Here is an 18,493-nt window from a genome sequence, read left to right as displayed (position 1 = left end):
GACACATGGAGTTCAGTTGTTTAACTGCTCCATTTCATATAGGAATTTATTGACGATGAAGTTGTGAGTTTGGAGTAAGTAAAGAGTTCAATGGTAAATTTCTTAGCTTGCCCGTTTTCCGGGCTTTTCACGTTCAAACCCAAACATCCCCGTTGATGATGGGTTCGCAACCAGAAAAAAGAGAAATAGGTAGTGGAATATTCTCAATCAAGCATGCTGCTCATTTGCACTCTCGTCGTTGGAGTTCGATATAACGCTCGACCGAGCAACCAATCACGCTCGTTGTAGTGCCGCTGATGTTGGTGCCTAGCTGCATGTCCAAAACACACATCCATCTGACGTCCGACCTGATGCCTTGCTTCAGCAGCTTGATAATCTTTATTCTCCGATAATCTTGGTTCTTCTATTGTTTGTAAGATCAACTCTGAGCACCTCGACTTCACACATTCCTGGCAGATTTAATTGTAATAAATGGCCGTTCACGAGCATCTCGACCCCGACCGTCGCGAGATCAGGCTGGTCCGCCTGCAACAGCCTTGTGCGCCTTCCATCCTCTCCCTCGAGCTCCGGACGGTGTCTTTGGACGAGGAGGAAGCCTCATACAGCGCACTTTCATACGTCTGGGGCAACTCTTCTGAACCGCAGAAGATCGAAATCAACAGCCAGCCGTTTCATGTCACGCAAAACCTGCACGATGCTCTGCAACAGCTAGAGAGGAACGGCGTCAGCTCATGGATTTGGATCGACGCCATATGTATCGAACAGTCCGACCTTGAAGAGAAGACCCATGAGGTCGGCATGACGCGCGACATCTTTAGCAATGCAGCGATGGTGTACGTCTGGCTAGGACCCGGCACCGAGGAGACGGACCAGGCAATGGACCTCATTTTCAAGTACGGCCCCCGACTTCATGCCTCTGGTGCGCTTGAGATGCCCTCCAATAATGGGGAGATAATTAGTCTGCGCAACGGTGTCATGGGTCGGCTGGATCCGGCGTGGCAAGCTAAGTACGGCGCCCTTGGAATGGGCCCGGCGACAAAATTAGCCGCCACCGCCGTGGACTTGTTCACGGAGTATCACGAGAACGATAAAGTTCTCATTCCGGGTTTATCTGACATTCTGCATCGAAGTTATTGGTGCAGGATCTGGATCATACAAGAAGTCGCACTCGCACGGGAGGCGGCGGTCATGGTAGGCGGCAGGAGAGTCTCGCTAGATGCGTTCGAGGCGGCAGTAGTGACCATGTGGCACGGTGGGAACGTTGACGCCCTGAGACTCGAGTTAACATTACATCGTATCAAAGCGCTCCAAGTCCGAAGACTTCGTCGAGGCCGCCGTGAGCCTCTGCTGAGACGCGTGTTATGGGAGACAGGCGCCGCGCCGGGTCGACCCTTCTACGCTGCGTCTGACCCGCGCGATCTCCTCATTGGTCTTCTCGGGGTCCTAGACGAAGAGGAAAAGCACGGCATGAAATCAGACTACACGCAGTCGTTCGGGAAAACTTTTACGCAGGCGACAAGGGCCATGTTGCAAAGCTCTGGTGGACCGTATTTTAATATCGACTCCGTGAAGCCTGGGAAACTGGAAGCGGAGCTGCCTACGTGGGTTCCCGATTTCCGCGAGATCGGTCGTTCTGGCGTTAGGCCATACCCAATCAACTACGGTGGGAAGTATTTCTCCGCTGCCCGAGGAAAATCCCAGCCTCAAAGAGACGTGTCTCCGGGCTTCCGAGAGGGCAGCGCGCTCCATCGCCGGGGGTGTATAGTTGATGAAGTTACCGAAGTGCTCCAGTGGCTGAGACCGGCTCCAAGACCGACCAGGATTAAAGAGCCGGAGCGGTGGGCAAATTCTGTTGTTGATTTTGTTGGTTTGGGACCGGAATCTGGCCCAGGGGAGGATTACGTCTGGAGGACTGTCCTTCATGGGTTCGCGGGACTGTTCCAATTCTGCTGGAAGATGTACAATGACGGCAAGATGCACGACGTACCCCAAATGCTTCGCAAAGTCATGCGAAAAGATCCTCTTGACGTGGAGTGCTTGTCGAAAGAGGCTCTCACGGTTCTCCGCCACGAGGGGATGTGGGATGGCAAAGCGCTGAATAGCGTCGAGCCTGTGAAGGCTGAGGAGAGAGAACTTGCTGCGGACGAGCTTCGGGGTACGGTGTATTTTAGCGTTAGCCGTGATTCCCGAACACTGTTCAAATCGAGAAAAGGCATGTTTGGGCTCGGGCATATCGGGATCGCGCCAGGGGATGTGGTAACCCTGGTGTGGGGGGTTGGATCACCGATCGTTCTACGACCTCGAGCTGAAGGAGGATACTACTTCAAAGGCGATTCCTATGTCGATGGCATTATGCAAGGGGAGTTTCTCAAAACGCAGCCTCGGGAGCAAGAGCTGATCATTCACTGAGACGAGGTGCCTGTGCAGTAGTGTCAGCTCGGATGGTATTTTTAGCGGAGGCTGACTATCTGGATGTTCTCACCAGAGGTACGAAGCTTGCAAGCTTCCAATCAAAAATATCAGGCAGACGTACACAGATGGCAAGGAGCATCGAGCGTCATCTCAGACCCATCACATTGGCCTCGGCGACGAGACCGACGTGGACGGGGATGTGGAGACAACCCACTGATCATGGTCGGAGCGACGGAAGCCTCCGCGGGCCGAGTGCACCTTGTAACGGCCGAACTTGATCGGTGGCTGGATGATTGCTGGCCGATAGATGCTGTAGTTTGCCAGCCCAATTGATGTGGTTGGGCTGTGGGGCTTTGTGATGAGCTTCCGGCAGTGCCGGGTGCTCCAACTTTGATGCCCAAGATCGCGTCTTTGTGTGGTCTGGGAGGTTGGCGATTATCCTGGTTTTGAGTTTTCGTGTTCTCGAGAATCGAGGTCTGATTTGGCGGATCATGGCGAATAGGAACAGCTGGGTGTTGCCGGGCAGCGTAGAACACCTTAGCCCAGCCAACGAGACCGCCTTCAGGTCACGCTGCTGGTCAACAGGCCCAAAGAGCGGCAGGCTCCCCGTGAATCTTTCCAGAATTGCCGAGAGTCTGGTTGACATACGAACACCTATCGTGAGAATATTTTTCGATCAACACTGATGCTGCTTTCTTTTCGTAGGGCTGGCATGCCATCGCTGCCAAGACTTGTAGAGCTGCGGGTTGATGGCTTGGCAAGACGATCAATTTTCCGGAACGGAGGAGTCAATCGGGAATTTCTCATGTCGGCCAAGGCGTCGGCAATGCGTCCAAAGATGTTTCGAAGAGAATTTTCGACTGCTGAAACTTTTAGCGATACTGGGCGAGTCACGTTCTTGATCCTGTTGAGGTCGGTCAAAACGCCGAGACATTCGGGAGCGGCTCCAACGTCCCGCGGCGGGCAAGAGCCGTGGAGGGCCGATCCCGGGCCCCGCACGAGCCTCACGGAATGTCGCCTTGTTTCTTGTAGATCCGTCCTGTGCGCGAAACAGGATCCGCTGATCATCAAACTTTTGGTAATTGGAGATGTTGATGACCAAAACAGCCTGGAGAGTGATGCTGGTCGCGGCATTCACCGACAGCGGATGGAATGTTGTGATTTCCCGACTAATATCTGCTCCGACTTGTTTGGCAGGTGATATGTCGAGTCGCTGGACCGAGCGTCTGATAGTCTGACCACAGGTATCTAGAATGCCCCTCAGCAAGGATGCCTTCAACAACTCGTGTTCTCAGCAGCGAGTGCTTGAAGTCCGTACGCGTACCCATCTGCAAGGTAAGCCCCGGGCTGCTGACAGCATCTCCGAGGCTTGCATCGAGAGGCTGTTAATGTGCAGCTCGCGCCGCAGAGGCTATGCCAACAAGCTTGACAGACGGAGGTTAGACCAGCGTTGAGGCGTTCTGCCATCCCGCCGTGTTAACCGTGCTGAGATGGCTTACTGCAGACGGTAGTGCGACCTATTTTCATCCGAGGGGCTGGAGGAATCCCGCAAATCAGATCTGGAAATGAGGATAGTCGTATTTCACCGTGCCCTCGAAGGCCTCCAATTCGCGAAAGGCCATCACACCGAACAATTCTGGTACAGGCGATGTTGACAGAGGTTGCCATTTGGTCGAGGCCCGTGACGGTTTCCCGTCGCGGAACTGGACAGACGGCGGGCAGATCCCTTCGAGAGTGGTCGTCGGATCCCAGCGATCTGAAAGAATGGGGAAGCGCCGGTAAGAGATCCGTCTGGCATGCATGGCAGGCAGATGCAGGCTGAGGATTGTGACACAGTTGGTGCAGGTGAAAGGGTCCCTTGAATCGGTCGTGGCCAACGCATGGCGCGTGCAGCTGTAGTTGACTCGCTTGCTTGTTTGCTTGCTGGGTCAATGGAGGTGGAGGGGCTCAGTCGGCAGCCAATGGCTGACAGCTGGCAATGAATGTCAGCTTGAGGGGGAGGCGATGAGCGAATCCTCGCTGTTTTTGGCGGAGTGACATTGCGGAAGAGGGAGGTACGTACCGACTAGGTTGGGGATGATGGAGGTCGGGCTTGGTGGTGGGGTCGATTGGGCACACTCAGCTGAAGTAATTCAGCCAGAGGTGCATCATCCCAGCAGCGGCGAGTGTTCAATGAGCCAAGTGGGCTGTTCCTGGGATGAGCTCAGCTGCGCGGTGCTCCTCCTTCATCATTCCATCCATCGTGTTGAAGCTCTTCATCTCAAACCACGGATAAGACAACAACGCGGGACAAACGTGGTGATGGAGTCGAGTCGAGTGTTGCTGGAATGGATTGTTGACCTTGGCGCAAGGCTTGTTTCCGTTGCCACGGCGAGGAGGAGGGCGATGGAGGGCGAGGCAGCAGGGGTCTAAATTGGACTTGGTTGTCGCACGTTGAAGCGACACGGACCTATCACCCGTTGCAGAGAGCCACATTCCTGGCTGGCCTTGACATCACCGGCTGGGATGCTTGATGCGACGTTGTCGAGCGCTGCCCTCTCTGTCGGCACGGTATTCTGAATCCGAATCTGAACCTTGGAACCAACTGAACAGAGTATGGACGACGTATGCACCCACACAGATGCAAAAGGCCACTGACTGCTGTTGAATGCGGATTGACGTGTGTCGCATCGTATCAGAGTTCAGAGTTGGGGGAACCCCATGTGCGATGACAGCCAAAGAGGTGATGGCGTTGGTGGCTTGAGCAAAACAGGCGTCGCAAGGAGAAACGGGGCGACGTCGTCGAGGGGCCGCGGTTGGCGCCTTCGTCTGGTGGCCGAGTCCATAATTTTCGAGAATATTGCGAAACCAACATGGCGACGACACGGGACGGACTGCAGCACCTGCTAGTGCCAGTGCCAGTTCAAGTTCGAGCCCGAGTACGGCCAGCAAAAGTTTGTCGTGGCGAAGAAAGAAGGACGAGCGAGAACCAAGGCCTGTGTTCGAGACCGCCGCTGGGATCAAGCCTGCCGGGGATGGCGGTGTTGGTGCGGCACAAGCAGCGTGTTCGCATTCCCTCGTTCCCTGGACGGAAACTGGTGGGATGGTCCGACCAAAGACGGAAAGATGTGGTGTGCATGTCGTTGCCTTATGCGCATGGCAAGGCTTGTGAAGGTTTGTCTGTCAATCCAATGCAGTGTTGCGACAACGGTGTCTGTCCGCGATATGCATCCTTACCTCACTGGAGGTGTTGAGGAGGACAAATTGCCAGAGAGGGCTTGAGGTACCTACCTATCGATATGTTATCCACCTCAGCCATCTGTCAGGTAAGGTAACATATTGCCGACCAGCAAGTGAAGGCAGTGGCAGTTCATTTTATTTTTATACGGGTGCATCGCAGCAACTGCACCGGGGAAGGCTAAGGTAAAAAGAAGGACGACAGCGACGGGACTGGATGCAGAACACTGACACAGGTGGCAGGAAAGCCCCTGGGCTCCACTGCATCTCTTTCCAAGAACAGGGTGCGTCCCGCGCTGCGGGAAGGCGCTAACCAGACACAGCGAGCCCGCCCCCCACCAAAGTCCACCCACACGCTCATTTCTGTCCAATCAGCACCGCCAAAAGGCCGGGCTTCTAGACCAGCACCACCCTGTCCGTCGTGTTCTTTTCCATCCCAAATCCCAGCCTGCAGTCCCATCCAAGTCCAGTCCAGTCCAGCTCAGCGCACGTTTGTCTGGCTGTTGCCGCTGCTGCTGCCCTGGTGTTTTGCGCTTTCCCATACGAATGTCCCACTGTCCACCCAGCCATCGAGTCCGTTTCTGCAATTTCATGTCTTGGTTCTGTCACTTTCTTTTCTTCTCCCCGTTACCTACGCTCTGTCTCTCTTATCAGCTGAGCTCCCGCCGCTTCGTCACCTGCCTGATTTCTCAGAGAGGTGCTCTTTCCTGCAGCGAGACGACCGTGCCCTGTGTTGTCCGCCTGCACTCCGACTGAACTCGAGCTCGTCCGTCTGCGCTGTTCTGCATGTGTATTCTTTGCTCCTGCACATGTCCTAGAACAACATAGCTTCGGTTTCTCTGATCTCGACCTAACGAATTCACGATCTTTTTTACGAACGAACCTCCTCAGCTCTTCATGCAAGCGGGCTGACGCAAGCTGTTGTGGCGAAGACAAGCTCCCGCTGTAAACACCACCTGAACCCTACCTCCCACTGCGCGAACCCTTCTTACTCGACGGATCTCGACACAGCCTCCTTCGAGCCCCCCGACCTCACCAATTCCCACAACTCTCCGCGAAAAAGAGGCTCCCCGTCACCGACGGTCTTGTCTTTTAGACTCCTGTTCCGATCATACCGATCACAGCACCCTCAGCTTCTGTTGCGCACCCCTGCACGCCTCCGTGCCATATCGGCTCGACGCCCAAAACCCACCCGCTCCCCGCCGCTGTTGAAGCATTGCCAAGATTGTTGACAATCGCTTTTTCCGACTGCTGACGCCGTCTACCTACCTTTTCTCGCCAAAGCTTCACCCGTACAATCAGTCCATCCCATTCGACTACGAGTATCCTATGACGATTGTCCTCCCTGTATTGTCCAGAAAGCTCTCTCCGACCCTCGCGCATTGTAACGAAATTAAGCGAATGACCACGAATCTCGAGTAACGAAAGCCCCTCCAAATACATCACCCCGGCGACCACGTCGCCGGCGTTGCACACGCCGCCATGGAACAATCAGGAGAACTGCTTGTGGCAGCCCACGAAATATACGCCCGAATGGGCTCCTCCTCATCAGATACCTCAACGCGACCAGCCTCGTACAAAGCTATCGGTATTTCCCTGGCCGTCGCATCTGGCGCATTCATCGGATGCTCCTTCGTTATCAAGAAGGTTGGTCTCTTGAAAGCCAACGAGAAGTACAATGAAGCCCCTGGTGAGGGCTACGGTTATCTCAAGAATGCCTGGTGGTGGACCGGCATGATTTTGATGATCGTGGGGGAAATCTGCAATTTCGTCGCATACGCCTTTACCGATGCCATCCTCGTCACTCCTCTTGGTGCCCTGTCCGTCGTCCTGACTGCAGTCCTCTCGGCCATCTTTTTGAAGGAACGTTTGAGTATGGTGGGAAAAGTCGCTTGCTTCCTCTGCATCGTAGGATCCGTCGTCATTGTCATGAACGCGCCCGAGAACTCAGCCGTCGCCAATATCCAGCAGATGCAGAGCTACGTCATTCATCCCGCCTTTCTGAGTTACGCAGGTGTCATCATTATAGGTTCTGTCGCAACTGCTCTCTATGCCGGCCCACGATGGGGTAAGAAAAACATGTTGGTCTACATCTCCATCTGCAGTTGGGTCGGAGGCTTGAGTGTCGTTGCTACCCAAGGTCTCGGAGCCGCAATCGTGGCCCAGGCCGGAGGTCAGTCGCAGTTCAACCAGTGGTTTCTTTACGTGCTCCTCGTCTTCGTCATTGCGACCCTTTTGACTGAGATCATCTATCTGAATGTAAGCTCTCCGTACTGGTCTCTCAACCCCACACGCTGACCTCAAATTTAGAAAGCACTCAATCTGTTCAATGCCGCCCTGGTCACTCCGACATACTACGTTTACTTCACCAGCACGACCATTATCACTTCGGCTGTCCTGTTCAGAGGTTTCAAGGGCACGCCAACGGCCATCATCACTGTCGTCAATGGCTTTTTGACCATCTGCTCCGGTGTCGTATTGCTGCAACTTTCGAAATCGGCCAAGGATGTCCCCGACACGGCAGTCTTTTCTGGAGACCTTAACCAGATTCAAACCATCGCCGAGCAGGAGCAGCCCGAGACGGAACCCAAGGCAGACGCCATCCGTGGAGCCGCCGCCATCGTGCGTCGCTTGTCCTCGGCCAGACAGAAGATGGAAGAGGAGGAGTTCAAGCGATTGCACGAAGAGAAGTTGCGCGAGTCTCTTGAGCCTGTCAGCGAGGACGGTCAGCCGATGTACGAATGGGACGGATTGAGGAGACGCCGGACGATGACTGTGGGAAGCCGAAGCACGCGTGGCACTATCACCTCACCGTTCCCTCTCCCACACTCTGGTGTTCCTTCTGGCGTGCCCTCTGGCGTTCCTCGTACGCCCACTGTTATTCCCAGCTCCCCGCAAGCTCACCCGCCCCTCGGCATGTCTCACTTCCCGACCGAAGAAGAGTTGGCCGAACATGATCGTCCCTCATCCCCCGGCATGCTCTCGAGCATTGCAGGCACAATCCGAGAGCGAGCGCGAAGCGTTCTGTCACCGAACCAGCCCAGCTTCGCCCAGGATCCGAAGGTTCAGAGCCCGATGCATCCCGTTCCCTTAACCGAGATTGCCGTCGCCACCCTCAAGTCGGACGACGATCACTCTCCGTACTACGGCAGAAGCAGGGAGCACGTTTATGGACTTCCAGTTGGACAGCAGCACGGAGATATGGAGTACGCCGGTGCCGCAGGTGTTTACGATCAACGCGCTGTATCGCGAGGTAGCGCCTTCAGCGGCGCGAGCTCTCACTTGGCCCCGACCCCGCCGCCGCACTCAGCAAAGAGACAATTTTCCTTCTCAAACGTGTTCAAGAGGCATCACAACGACTCTCCGCATGCACATGCACACGCACATGAAGAGGAGGCGCATCGACCCACCAGCCGGTATGGTCTAGGATCGCGAGGTTACTCCAGCCCACAGGTTAAGAATGCGACTGAAGAGGAGCGACTTGGTCTTGTGAAGGGTGATTCCCGCTCGATGCCCGCTCTCCAGCACTACGACGATGAGGAAGAGGAGGAAGATGCGTACATTGATGAGGACAAGGTGCGGGCTATCGACTCGAGCCCCCCGCAAGCCTCGAGGTACGGGCGCGGTATCACAACGCCACCAAGAAGAGGCAGCGATCCAAGGGATCGTGACTATGAGTCGGAGGCACCCACACCTCCCCCACACCGGCCCCAGCCCGGTGGTAACAGGTTCTTATAAGCACATGAGTAGCATGATTTTGGATCGATTCGATGCCAGCGACGCCATAGTGGGGCAGGCTTCTGGTTGTCTGGCCCGGCGTTTATCACGACTGTAGGAATAATGGATCAGTAGGTACATATCAGCATTATGGGAGGCCATGGCCTCATCAGGTAGATGAGACGTTGCAGGTGTACATTAGATGGGGGAGAACGGGCCCATAGCCTGCAACTGGGCCGCAGTTGGACACCTGCAATTATATACAACACAAATACAAGTACGTGACACGAATCATATCAACCTCCTTTCATCGTCAGTGAACTGTGTCAGTATTTCGGCACATGTAGGCAGGGAGCTTCGGTTTTCGGTCAAATTAATGCGTCAAAATTGCGATTGACGGCCTGGAGAAGGGCCAAGCTACTCAATCAGAAGTTGAAAGTGAATATCAGTTGACCTGACTTAAAAGTTGCTGGCTGTGATGACGGCGATGCCTCAATCTTTCCCTGATGGGATGTCGTCTAAGGAAGCATCTTTCTGGATTCTTCAGCAGAAGGAGGTTATCCTCCTCGTCCATCTTCTCTGATCACCTTTATCTACAACTGCCCAGATACCGCTCTCTCTCTCTCAAACTTTTTTTTCCTTCTATCTCCCTCCATCTTCAAAGTCTTGAAGGGAAAGGAGTTGTCTCTCGCGCACCTTCCTCCCACAAGTCCATCCCACAACAACAAGAAAATCTCTGATAGACCGCCTTGCCTTTGTTGACCGGACCAGACCTCTCTTAAGCACCACCCTCACATTCACCAGACCAGACTTCACCTCAACTCTAGAAGGTGCTGATATTGAAAACTTTTCTCGCTTAAGGGTCGTCATTCTTGCCTTTCAAAGTCGATCAAGACCGCGCTAGCCTCTCACCTCTCACCTTTTCTTCGCCCACCCACCACCCCCCACAAAACCTTTCTCTCTCTCTCTCCCTCTCCCACACAAGACCTCCCTCTCCCTCTCTCTCCCACACAACAAAAACCCTTTCACTTCTACACCTTTCACAAATCCCTTCCACAAACAACTCTTCCAGGATCCAGGCACCTCAAACCTGAATCCCTTCACTTCTATCCTTCACCCCAAGACCATCACCATCTTCCCCTTCTGCGCGTCTTGCGATCCCCTCTGTTCACCCTATCACCTTGCCAACAATGGAGGCCTTCAACATCTTGCCCAAGGGCCATGGAGGTAGCCTGAAGACCCTTCTTCTCGGTACCATCACTCTCTGTGGTGCCGTCGCTGGGCTGGTACGAACACTGGCAACACTCAGCGCGGTGGCGTCATGTCTGTCAATGACTTCACCAACGGCGAGCTCGACCTCAATGATTTCATCGCCGGCCAGGTCATGGCTGGCAACCGCAAGGTTCCTGCCGAGTTCGCTGGTGTTGACCTCAACCTCACTCACCACATCGAGCCTGCCAACAACAAGAGTGTCGACAAGGTTGACTGGAACAACCCTCCCATGTGGGCTATTCGTCCTGAGGATCGCGCTGCCTTCCTTGCTGGTGGCCCTTCTGCCCTTTCTCTTCCGAAGCGTCCTAACCATGAGGGTGACATCACTCCCCCCTGCGAGGACAATCAGTCTCACAAGCTTTACTACACTTACTACAAGATCGACTGCCCCGCCAAGCTTCACACTGACGGCAAGCGCATCGCCACCAGCTCGTCTGGCACTTGCGAGAAGTGGAATGAGTTCAACGACCATCTCGAGTGTGCCAGCTTCTGCCAGGCTGAAACCACCTTCGAGTGGGCTGAGGAGAGACCTTTCCCTCACTCTGACTGCCACTACCCCATCGACTGCGGCATCACTGAGAGCGACTCCACCTCCTACAGCTGGGGCATCAGTCTCAAGCCCAAGCTGGCCTGGATCAAGGCGCTCAAGTTCGGCGTCTCCGGCGGCTACCACCAGAGCCAGTCCACGTCCACCGGTCGTAAGTTTGACATCAAGCTGAACGAGGAGAAGAAGTGCGGCTACTTCACCTGGGTCCCCATCAAGAAGACGGTCTGGTAAGTGTTAAAACTCCCCATTGGAGATTCTCCCAGCGGTGTGCTAACATTTCGGTTCAGTGGTGTCTTGTCCGAGTCCAAGCCCGGCCTCAAGACCAAGTGGGTTATGACTGATGACGGCTACCTCGAGGTCGGCTACTGTGATGTTTCCGAGGGCCCTGGCACCGAGGAGGATCCCGAGGCTGTCACCGACGGCAACTACTGCACCAGCATGCCCTGGTACATCCAGACCCCCTCCAAGAAGATGGTCCCCGACGGCACCGTCCTCTTCGTCTACACGGACTGCAACGACCGCTCCCCCCTCCCCATGGAGCAGCAAGACCCGATCTACGCCAAGTCCGGCGTCGCCCTGCACAGCCTGACCGTCCGCGCTCTGCACGACTCCTGGATCAAGAACTTCTGCCACTTCGAGAAGAACATCCCCTGGTTCGACCCCGCGACCGGCAAGACGGACAAGTACAAGACGCTCTACCTGCTCGGCACCGGCTTCTCCGACAACCAGATCGGCGGCGAGGACGGCAAGGGCCTCATCGAGAAGATCACCGCCTGCGCCAAGGGTGATATCAAGGAGGTCGCCTTCGGCTGGATCGACTTCGGCCACCCCGACGACGACAACGAGCTCCGCGGCGCCTACTGGTCCCTCCGCGCCCGCATGCCCAAGACCATGGACGGCGGATGCGTCGGCGACGTCCTCATGGACATTGACGGCACCACTGTCGACCGCTGCGGTGACGGCAGCTAGACGTCTCGCCTTGGATGTCTACTCACGCCTTCCTTTGGGAACGCAATCAAAATTGGTGGTATGGAATGGATGAATCATGGATCATGGAAGCACTCTCCTCGGAGGTCTTTTGGAGTTATGGCAACAATCAGGTAGCTAGACAAACTCTGCGATAGACACGAGAGATACGGAATCAGACTAAAAGTTCTACAAATGTTTTCATCGCGCCAGTGCCTTGTGAAGTGTGATATGCGTTCTCCAACCCCTCTCACCGACCAGCCTTTGTCGCTAACCCTGTCCGTCGTGCTTCTGTCGTTGCGGTCACGTTTCCTGCGTGAAGTAAATCGAAGCCCGAATTTATCCGCGCTCCTAGGACACGATTCCACGAGAAGTCCGCGCCGCCTCCTCACGCCTCTGAGGCGCAGCGCGAATTTCCCTCTGCCCAGCCGGGCCAGTCCGCTCCCACGGAATAGACCAAAACTTAATCTAGACGACGCCCAGGATGAGCCGCAGACACCCAGCTCAAAACAAATCGCATGTATCGGGGCATTTCCGAACAAGAGAACGAACACCTCATCGAGCTGCCTCACCCCAGACGAACCGCGTGTTCGGTTGCCTCGGGTTCGCACCTCAACCCCATCACGAACCCGACCGAAAAGCTTCTCCTCATCCCTTGGTTACTTTCGGCATGGAACCGCCGCCGGCGAAACCGCAAACCAGCACCCGCGTCGGCACACACAAAGAAGCTTGGGGCCCGAAAACAGCGAGCTGGTAGCTTTCTGGCTTGTGATCAGGCACCGAAGCTATGGCTCCCCCTCCCTGCCTGCGCGTAAGGCAGGCACACGGACGGGGTTCGGCGGGCGCTGTTTGCCGATGAAGCAAATCATCTGGAGGCGTAGGACATCAGAGTTCGGGCCAGGGCCAACTTTGGACGTCGCATCTGTGTCTGTGATTGGTGCGTACGGCGTAGAGATGTGATCTACCAGATTGGGAGGTCGTACTCCGCAGGGTGGGTTAACCTCGTCTCATCTCTTTTGCGCAAAGTTAAGATAGATTGCGAGTCCCTGTCGTGGATGCGAAACCGAGATGGGGACTGGATAAATAAGCTACGATCCCACGAGCGAATTATACGATTACCCAAATCAAGTTGCCTTGTCTGTAGCTTCAATTACCAGAAGGACTCAAAGCTGACCAGACCAAACACCATGGCCCTCGACACCCTCCCGGTTCTCGTGGTAATCGGCGGCGGCGGCATCGGCCTCGCAACCGCCCTCCGCCTCGGCCAAGGCCACCACATCCTCCTCGCCTCGCGCTCCGCCTCCACTCTCGCCAGCGCCTCCGAGGCCCTCAAACAGGCCGGCCACAAGTTCACCACGCATCAGGTCGACGTGACCTCCTACGCGTCCGTCCGCGCCGTCGCCAAGGCCGCGGCGTCCCTCGGTGGCGCCATCGCCGCCGTCGTGCTGACCTCCGCCATCTCGCCCTCCATGGGTGATGCAGCCAAGATCTACGAGGTCGACGTGCTCGGCACGGCGAACGTGATCGTTGCCTTTGGCGCGGAGGTCGAGATGCCAAGGGGCAGTAGCTTGGTCTGCGTGGGAAGTATGGCGCAGTACATGGGCCCGCCGATGTCCGACGCGCTGGAGCGGCATCTCGCGCTGGCGCCGCTGGGGGAGCTGTTGAATAATGAGGAGATGTGGGAGATGGGACGGGCGCATGAGGGGGCTGCGTATTGCATCGCGAAGAAGGCGAACGTGTTAAGGGTGGCGGCGGCGGCGGCGAGTAAGGAGTACGCGGGGAGGGGGGTGCGGGTGAATTGTGTGAGCCCCGGGTGTACTGAGACGAAGATGTTGAGGGAGGAGATGGCGAGCGGGAGCGGGGAGGGGATTCGGGCGATGATTGAGGGGTTGCCGGTGCCGAGGGCGGGGACGGCGGAGGAGATGGCGGAGGCGGTTACGTTTGTTGTCGGTTGTGGGTATATCAATGGTGTTGATATCCTCATTGATGGCGGGTGTATGGCGGCGCAGAGATGGGGGTCGTTAGTTGTTGGTGGTGTGAGGGAGACTTAGACTGGATTGATGCTACACGAGACAGATCTTAAGAGACACAAAGGGCTTGTAGAAATGGTCAGGTTTGCTTGGTTTAATGCACGAAGCGGTTGAAGTGTCTGTCAAAGAGAGATTCTTTGGCCTTGCTAGAACTGAGAACAGCCAACTGGCCGTTTCTGTCCACATACGTATAACTGCTAAGACAAAGAAACCCTACTTCTCTGTCTCCAGGCTCACGGTCTTGACCCCTGCATTCGCGTCGTCTGGCTCGCCAGCCAGCTCCTCCTTCACAGCCTCTTTCTGCTGCTTCTTCTCTTCCCACCTGAATCCGAAATGGATCCCGATGAAGATCACCACAGACACGAGTGCAAATGCGAGATACAGCTTTGATCCGATGCGCCAGTTGGGAGCCTCCGAAGCAGGGAACGCGGCAATGGGTATGAAGGCGCTCATGATGTAGGCCAGGACGGTGCCGCTGGCGAACAGGACGGTGCGGACCTCAGGCTCGTGCTGGAGATGTGCTGAGCCCCAAGAGCAGAGGAGCATGGTGGAAACACTATGCAACATGTCAGGTTATGGATATGACTGAAAATAGGGGTGGTCTTGACGTACGCTCCGATGTAGTTCATGTACCAGCCGGCCATGTAAGCGCCTTCGTTCTTTGGCCGGACGATGAGGATCACCTGAGAGGCAATGTTGATGGCCTACACTGCGTCAGCTTTCAAGTCTTCTCATCTCACAAGGAAGGGATGAGTTACGGAGTGAAGTAGCAGGAACGGCAGATGAACGCCAAAGTACCCGCTGAAGCCGCTGAACAGGAGTTCTGAGATGAGCTGCAGACCTTGGCCTGCTATCGGCAGGTAGTTGAGCATAGCCACGGAGCTTCGGATTTGATTAGCTTGGGCTGAAGGGTGAATGGAACAAATCTGAACGCACTATTTGACAGTTCCATCCGAGTTCTTTAGAGACTTGAGCCATAGGTTGAAGTAGCTGGCTGGCGTGAAGTTGCCACCGACAGGCCATGCAACTAAGATGAATGTCAGATCTGCAGTCGAGAACGTGGATCTATTCATGGGAAAGACCATGAGTCGGCACAGTACGTACTCGCAATAGCCCACAGCTGCCAGAATGTGAAGCATCGGAGGAATGACTTGACGGTGATGCCAATCTGCGGCTTACGTCCCACTCGACGGCCTCGCGCGACTGCTATCTCGATATGACGGTCCGTCATGTAGAACTTTGAAAGCGGATTGGGACGTTCGGGCTGTGATCGAGTTAGCCATGGTGGTGAGAAGATCGCATCGGGGAGAACCGACATAGCCAGGAAGGATGAAGAAGGCTGCGAGCGCCACGACGATGGTGCAAGCACCCCGTAATATTAATCAGCCTCTCAATTTAGCAATCATAGCACGGAATAGCTCTCACATTGATGATGAAGGCCCACCGCCAGCCTGACCTCCCGGCAACGCCTTCAAAGTTGGTAGACAGCGCGCCCTGCATCGCACCGGACAGCATGGCGCCCGCGGGCTGGGCGATGTTGTAGAGGCTCATGCGTAGAGCTACTTCGTGGGGCATGTACCACTGGCTGATGAGTGTGAAGTATCCCGGCCATGCGGTGCCTTCAAATAGGCCGATGAGGAATCGGAGGCCATAAACCTGGCATGCGTCAGTGGCCTGCCCGGCTGGGTGATTTGGGAGGCGGCGTTACCTGTTTGGAGCTCGTGACGACCGACAAGCAGCATGTTAGAACGCCCCAAATGAGCTACGTTTCGTTAGTACTTGCCCTTGAGAGAGAGAGAACAGCAATTCAAACCTCGCAAGCTGGAAGCCACTTTGATGGGCCAAAGTGGGAGATGATGATGCATGAAGGGTATAGCATGATCATGTATCCGATGCTGGAGCACATGGTCAGTTCTCAGGGCTCCGATACATGGCCTCGGAGGCAAACTCACTTGAAGAACGTGGTAAAATAATTCAACTCGTTGCCAAACAGGCTGAGATCCTCTTTCATGCCAGACACGTAGGCATTGCTCTAAGTTGCGGGTTAGTTGTCTAGCATCATGGCACATCGGTTTCCGGCTCACAATGTTTGTTTGGTCGATGTACTTGAACATATAGCCCAGGAACCCTATGGTGAGAAAGAACAAGTCGAGGCGCCCTGTTGATGTCAGTCAACCCGTGCGTGGGCCAATGTGCACAAAAGACCTGTCTTACAGACAAAAGCCCGTTCCTCCTTGGGATCGATGTAATCCTTTGGCTCGCTCTCCACGGGCGTAATGCCGCCATCAGACCCTGAAGATTGACCGATGGTCGTCGCATCCCGGGCGCCAGCATCGTTAGCGGCGACTTGGATGTTCAAATTATCTGCAACGCCCATCTTCACTGTTGGTGAATCAGGATGTTTGACGAACTGCAAGACATGCACTTTCCCACGTGGCACAGATGGAAAATGAGAAGGGTGATGATCTTTATCATATACAACATCTCTCGCGGCCGTCTTTGAACTGCTTGCCTGGCGGCGGACGTCGCCCGAAAATCCTCCAAGATGATATCAAAATGCAAGACGAAGACGTGCTTGGCGATAAGTTCCGCGTCGGTGGACCCATTCCTTCGCCCGCCGGCCCGCGGTTTATGTTGGCTCCTGTACGCTACGAACGTGGAAGCTCCCGTGCCGGACTTCCGTTCGTCGGGAACCGTCCGCGGTTGGTTGCTGAACTGGGCTAGACATCGCGGGTTGTACGCCGCGGTTTTTGGCGATGGTCATTGCGACATTGACTGGGGAGAAGATGCAATCCACCCGACATGAACCAGCAGCCCCCACACTACGCGCCAGCAGCTGGAATATTGCGCAACTCCATGACTCTGCGTTTGTCGGGTCTGGTCCGACGGCTTACCCTTTCTTAAAGAGGCTGGCTGGCCGACGTTCATTCCAGAGCTCGTCCACATGTTATGGTGTTTGCATCAACCAGAATCACTACCAGAATCACTTTCAATTATTTCCTCAACTAGCACAGTGCAAAATGATAGTCCATTGGCCGATGGTTTTGAACATTCTATTATTTTGCATCTACAAGCTATCACTTCGTTGACTTGCTGTTCGAACGCCTACTACACGAGGCTTACAGACGACTTAAAAGCTGACTCCGGTTGGTTACTTTTAATGTCCGATCCCTAGAAATTGTGCTTGTGGACATGCTCAATAAATAGGTCCCTTCGGCAGCCACAACAAGCTACATCGACCGCGAAGCAGCTTTGTCGCCATCTGCAACAACAAATGCTCGTGAAGTTGCGGTCCGCTTATAAACGAGTAGAAGATTTTCCTGGCGATTTTTGAATCAAGAGGTCATTCGCGTGGTAAGTTGAAGGTAAATATGTGACAGATTCAGTCATTTGATGTTTCGTTATGAGTGAACAGCAGAAGCATCAGAAGTCTTTGATAATGGAAGGTAGAGTGCCTGGTCGTTTTGACTACACATCGAGGTAAAAGATGACATATTCGCCATCTATGGATCTATATTCTTTTGTTGAGTGCAAGTTCGAAAACCAGCTAGCCTTCTGAAGCTGCTTCGGTTTAGGTTTCATCTTACACTAAGTGGGAGGAAAAGACCTTGAAAGAATTACGAAGAAGTTTCATGCTGCATTGTCTTTGTTCTTTTCTCGCTCATTACAAAACCTGGTCCTCGAACACGCTTTACCGCTGTTGTCCAGTCTCGCCCAAACTCACAATGTGTCCATGGTACCCATTGTCGTCTCAAAGAAATGACTGCACTGCTTAACAAAGTCTCCTGTTGCTAGCCTCCCAAGCAAGTACTATTTGAATTATGTGACGCATCTCAACTCATTATCGTACAATATGCATATGCGACCTGATTTTCCTGTACCGCCGAGCTGTCCAGAACAGGGCGGCAAGAGCCATGAACTCGAGAAGAGGTATGAGAGGGAATCCAACCCACCGCAACTGAGAAAACGATCCGTTCCAAGAATTTCCTATCTTTACTCCAAGATTTGCAGGTGGCTGGCTGCTTTGGGATGGCTGGAGGTACATAAAGTGGTCATGATCACCTATGCAGTCTCCAACTGTAGTTGGCTTGAAGCCTTTGCTGACAAAGCTGTGCACCAGGCTACCCACGTTGAGAGCAGTCTGCTCACTATCGTGCATCCTAATCAGGAAAGAGTCTTTTTCTGGATCCGCAGACTCCAAGTCATTGAGGAGAGATGTAGAGTTCATATCTCGCCCGTGGTCGTCGTATGGATCTTCTGAGTTGATGCCAGGGAATACAAGTCGTTGGCCGTCGAGAGTCAACTTTTCCACGCAGCCGTTTTGCATAGTACA

At 54.5% G+C, this 18,493-nt stretch overlaps 5 protein-coding genes across 5 annotated transcripts; 4 read left to right on the top strand and 1 right to left on the bottom strand.

Annotated features, from left to right (window-relative positions):
* Nucleotides 1–471: 471 nt before the first annotated feature.
* COL26b_005056 (uncharacterized protein) lies at nt 472–1,826 on the top strand (the record flags this gene model as incomplete). The annotated part of the gene is made up of 2 exons (XM_053177912.1): nt 472–1,663; nt 1,792–1,826. 2 exons carry the CDS (start codon nt 472–474, stop codon nt 1,824–1,826), a joined length of 1,227 nt encoding a protein of 408 aa, XP_053038221.1.
* Nucleotides 1,827–7,110: 5,284 nt separating this feature from the next.
* Nucleotides 7,111–9,366, top strand: COL26b_005055 (uncharacterized protein; the record flags this gene model as incomplete). Its single annotated transcript, XM_053177911.1, has 2 exons — nt 7,111–7,887; nt 7,939–9,366. 2 exons carry the CDS (start codon nt 7,111–7,113, stop codon nt 9,364–9,366), a joined length of 2,205 nt encoding a protein of 734 aa, XP_053038220.1.
* Nucleotides 9,367–10,535: 1,169 nt separating this feature from the next.
* On the top strand, nt 10,536–12,133 carry COL26b_005054 (uncharacterized protein; the record flags this gene model as incomplete). Its single annotated transcript, XM_053177910.1, has 3 exons — nt 10,536–10,631; nt 10,655–11,391; nt 11,452–12,133. The coding sequence occupies 3 exons, from the start codon at nt 10,536–10,538 to the stop codon at nt 12,131–12,133; spliced, it is 1,515 nt and encodes a 504-aa protein (XP_053038219.1).
* Nucleotides 12,134–13,317: 1,184 nt separating this feature from the next.
* On the top strand, nt 13,318–14,181 carry COL26b_005053 (uncharacterized protein; the record flags this gene model as incomplete). Its single annotated transcript, XM_053177909.1, has 1 exon — nt 13,318–14,181. The coding sequence occupies one exon, from the start codon at nt 13,318–13,320 to the stop codon at nt 14,179–14,181; it is 864 nt and encodes a 287-aa protein (XP_053038218.1).
* Nucleotides 14,182–14,373: 192 nt separating this feature from the next.
* Nucleotides 14,374–16,537, bottom strand: COL26b_005052 (uncharacterized protein; the record flags this gene model as incomplete). Its single annotated transcript, XM_053177908.1, has 11 exons — nt 14,374–14,716; nt 14,773–14,864; nt 14,901–15,042; nt 15,097–15,187; nt 15,265–15,424; nt 15,586–15,816; nt 15,869–15,922; nt 15,974–16,055; nt 16,113–16,192; nt 16,245–16,288; nt 16,375–16,537. 11 exons carry the CDS (start codon nt 16,535–16,537, stop codon nt 14,374–14,376), a joined length of 1,482 nt encoding a protein of 493 aa, XP_053038217.1.
* Nucleotides 16,538–18,493: the final 1,956 nt, after the last annotated feature.

The sequence above is a fragment of the Colletotrichum chrysophilum genome, assembly GCF_026319265.1.
Source record: "Colletotrichum chrysophilum strain AFK26 chromosome Unknown scaffold_32, whole genome shotgun sequence".
In the NCBI taxonomy this organism is placed as follows: domain Eukaryota; kingdom Fungi; phylum Ascomycota; class Sordariomycetes; order Glomerellales; family Glomerellaceae; genus Colletotrichum; species Colletotrichum chrysophilum.
Note: the sequence above shows the minus strand (reverse complement) of the source record. Positions and strands in the feature narration are given on the sequence as shown.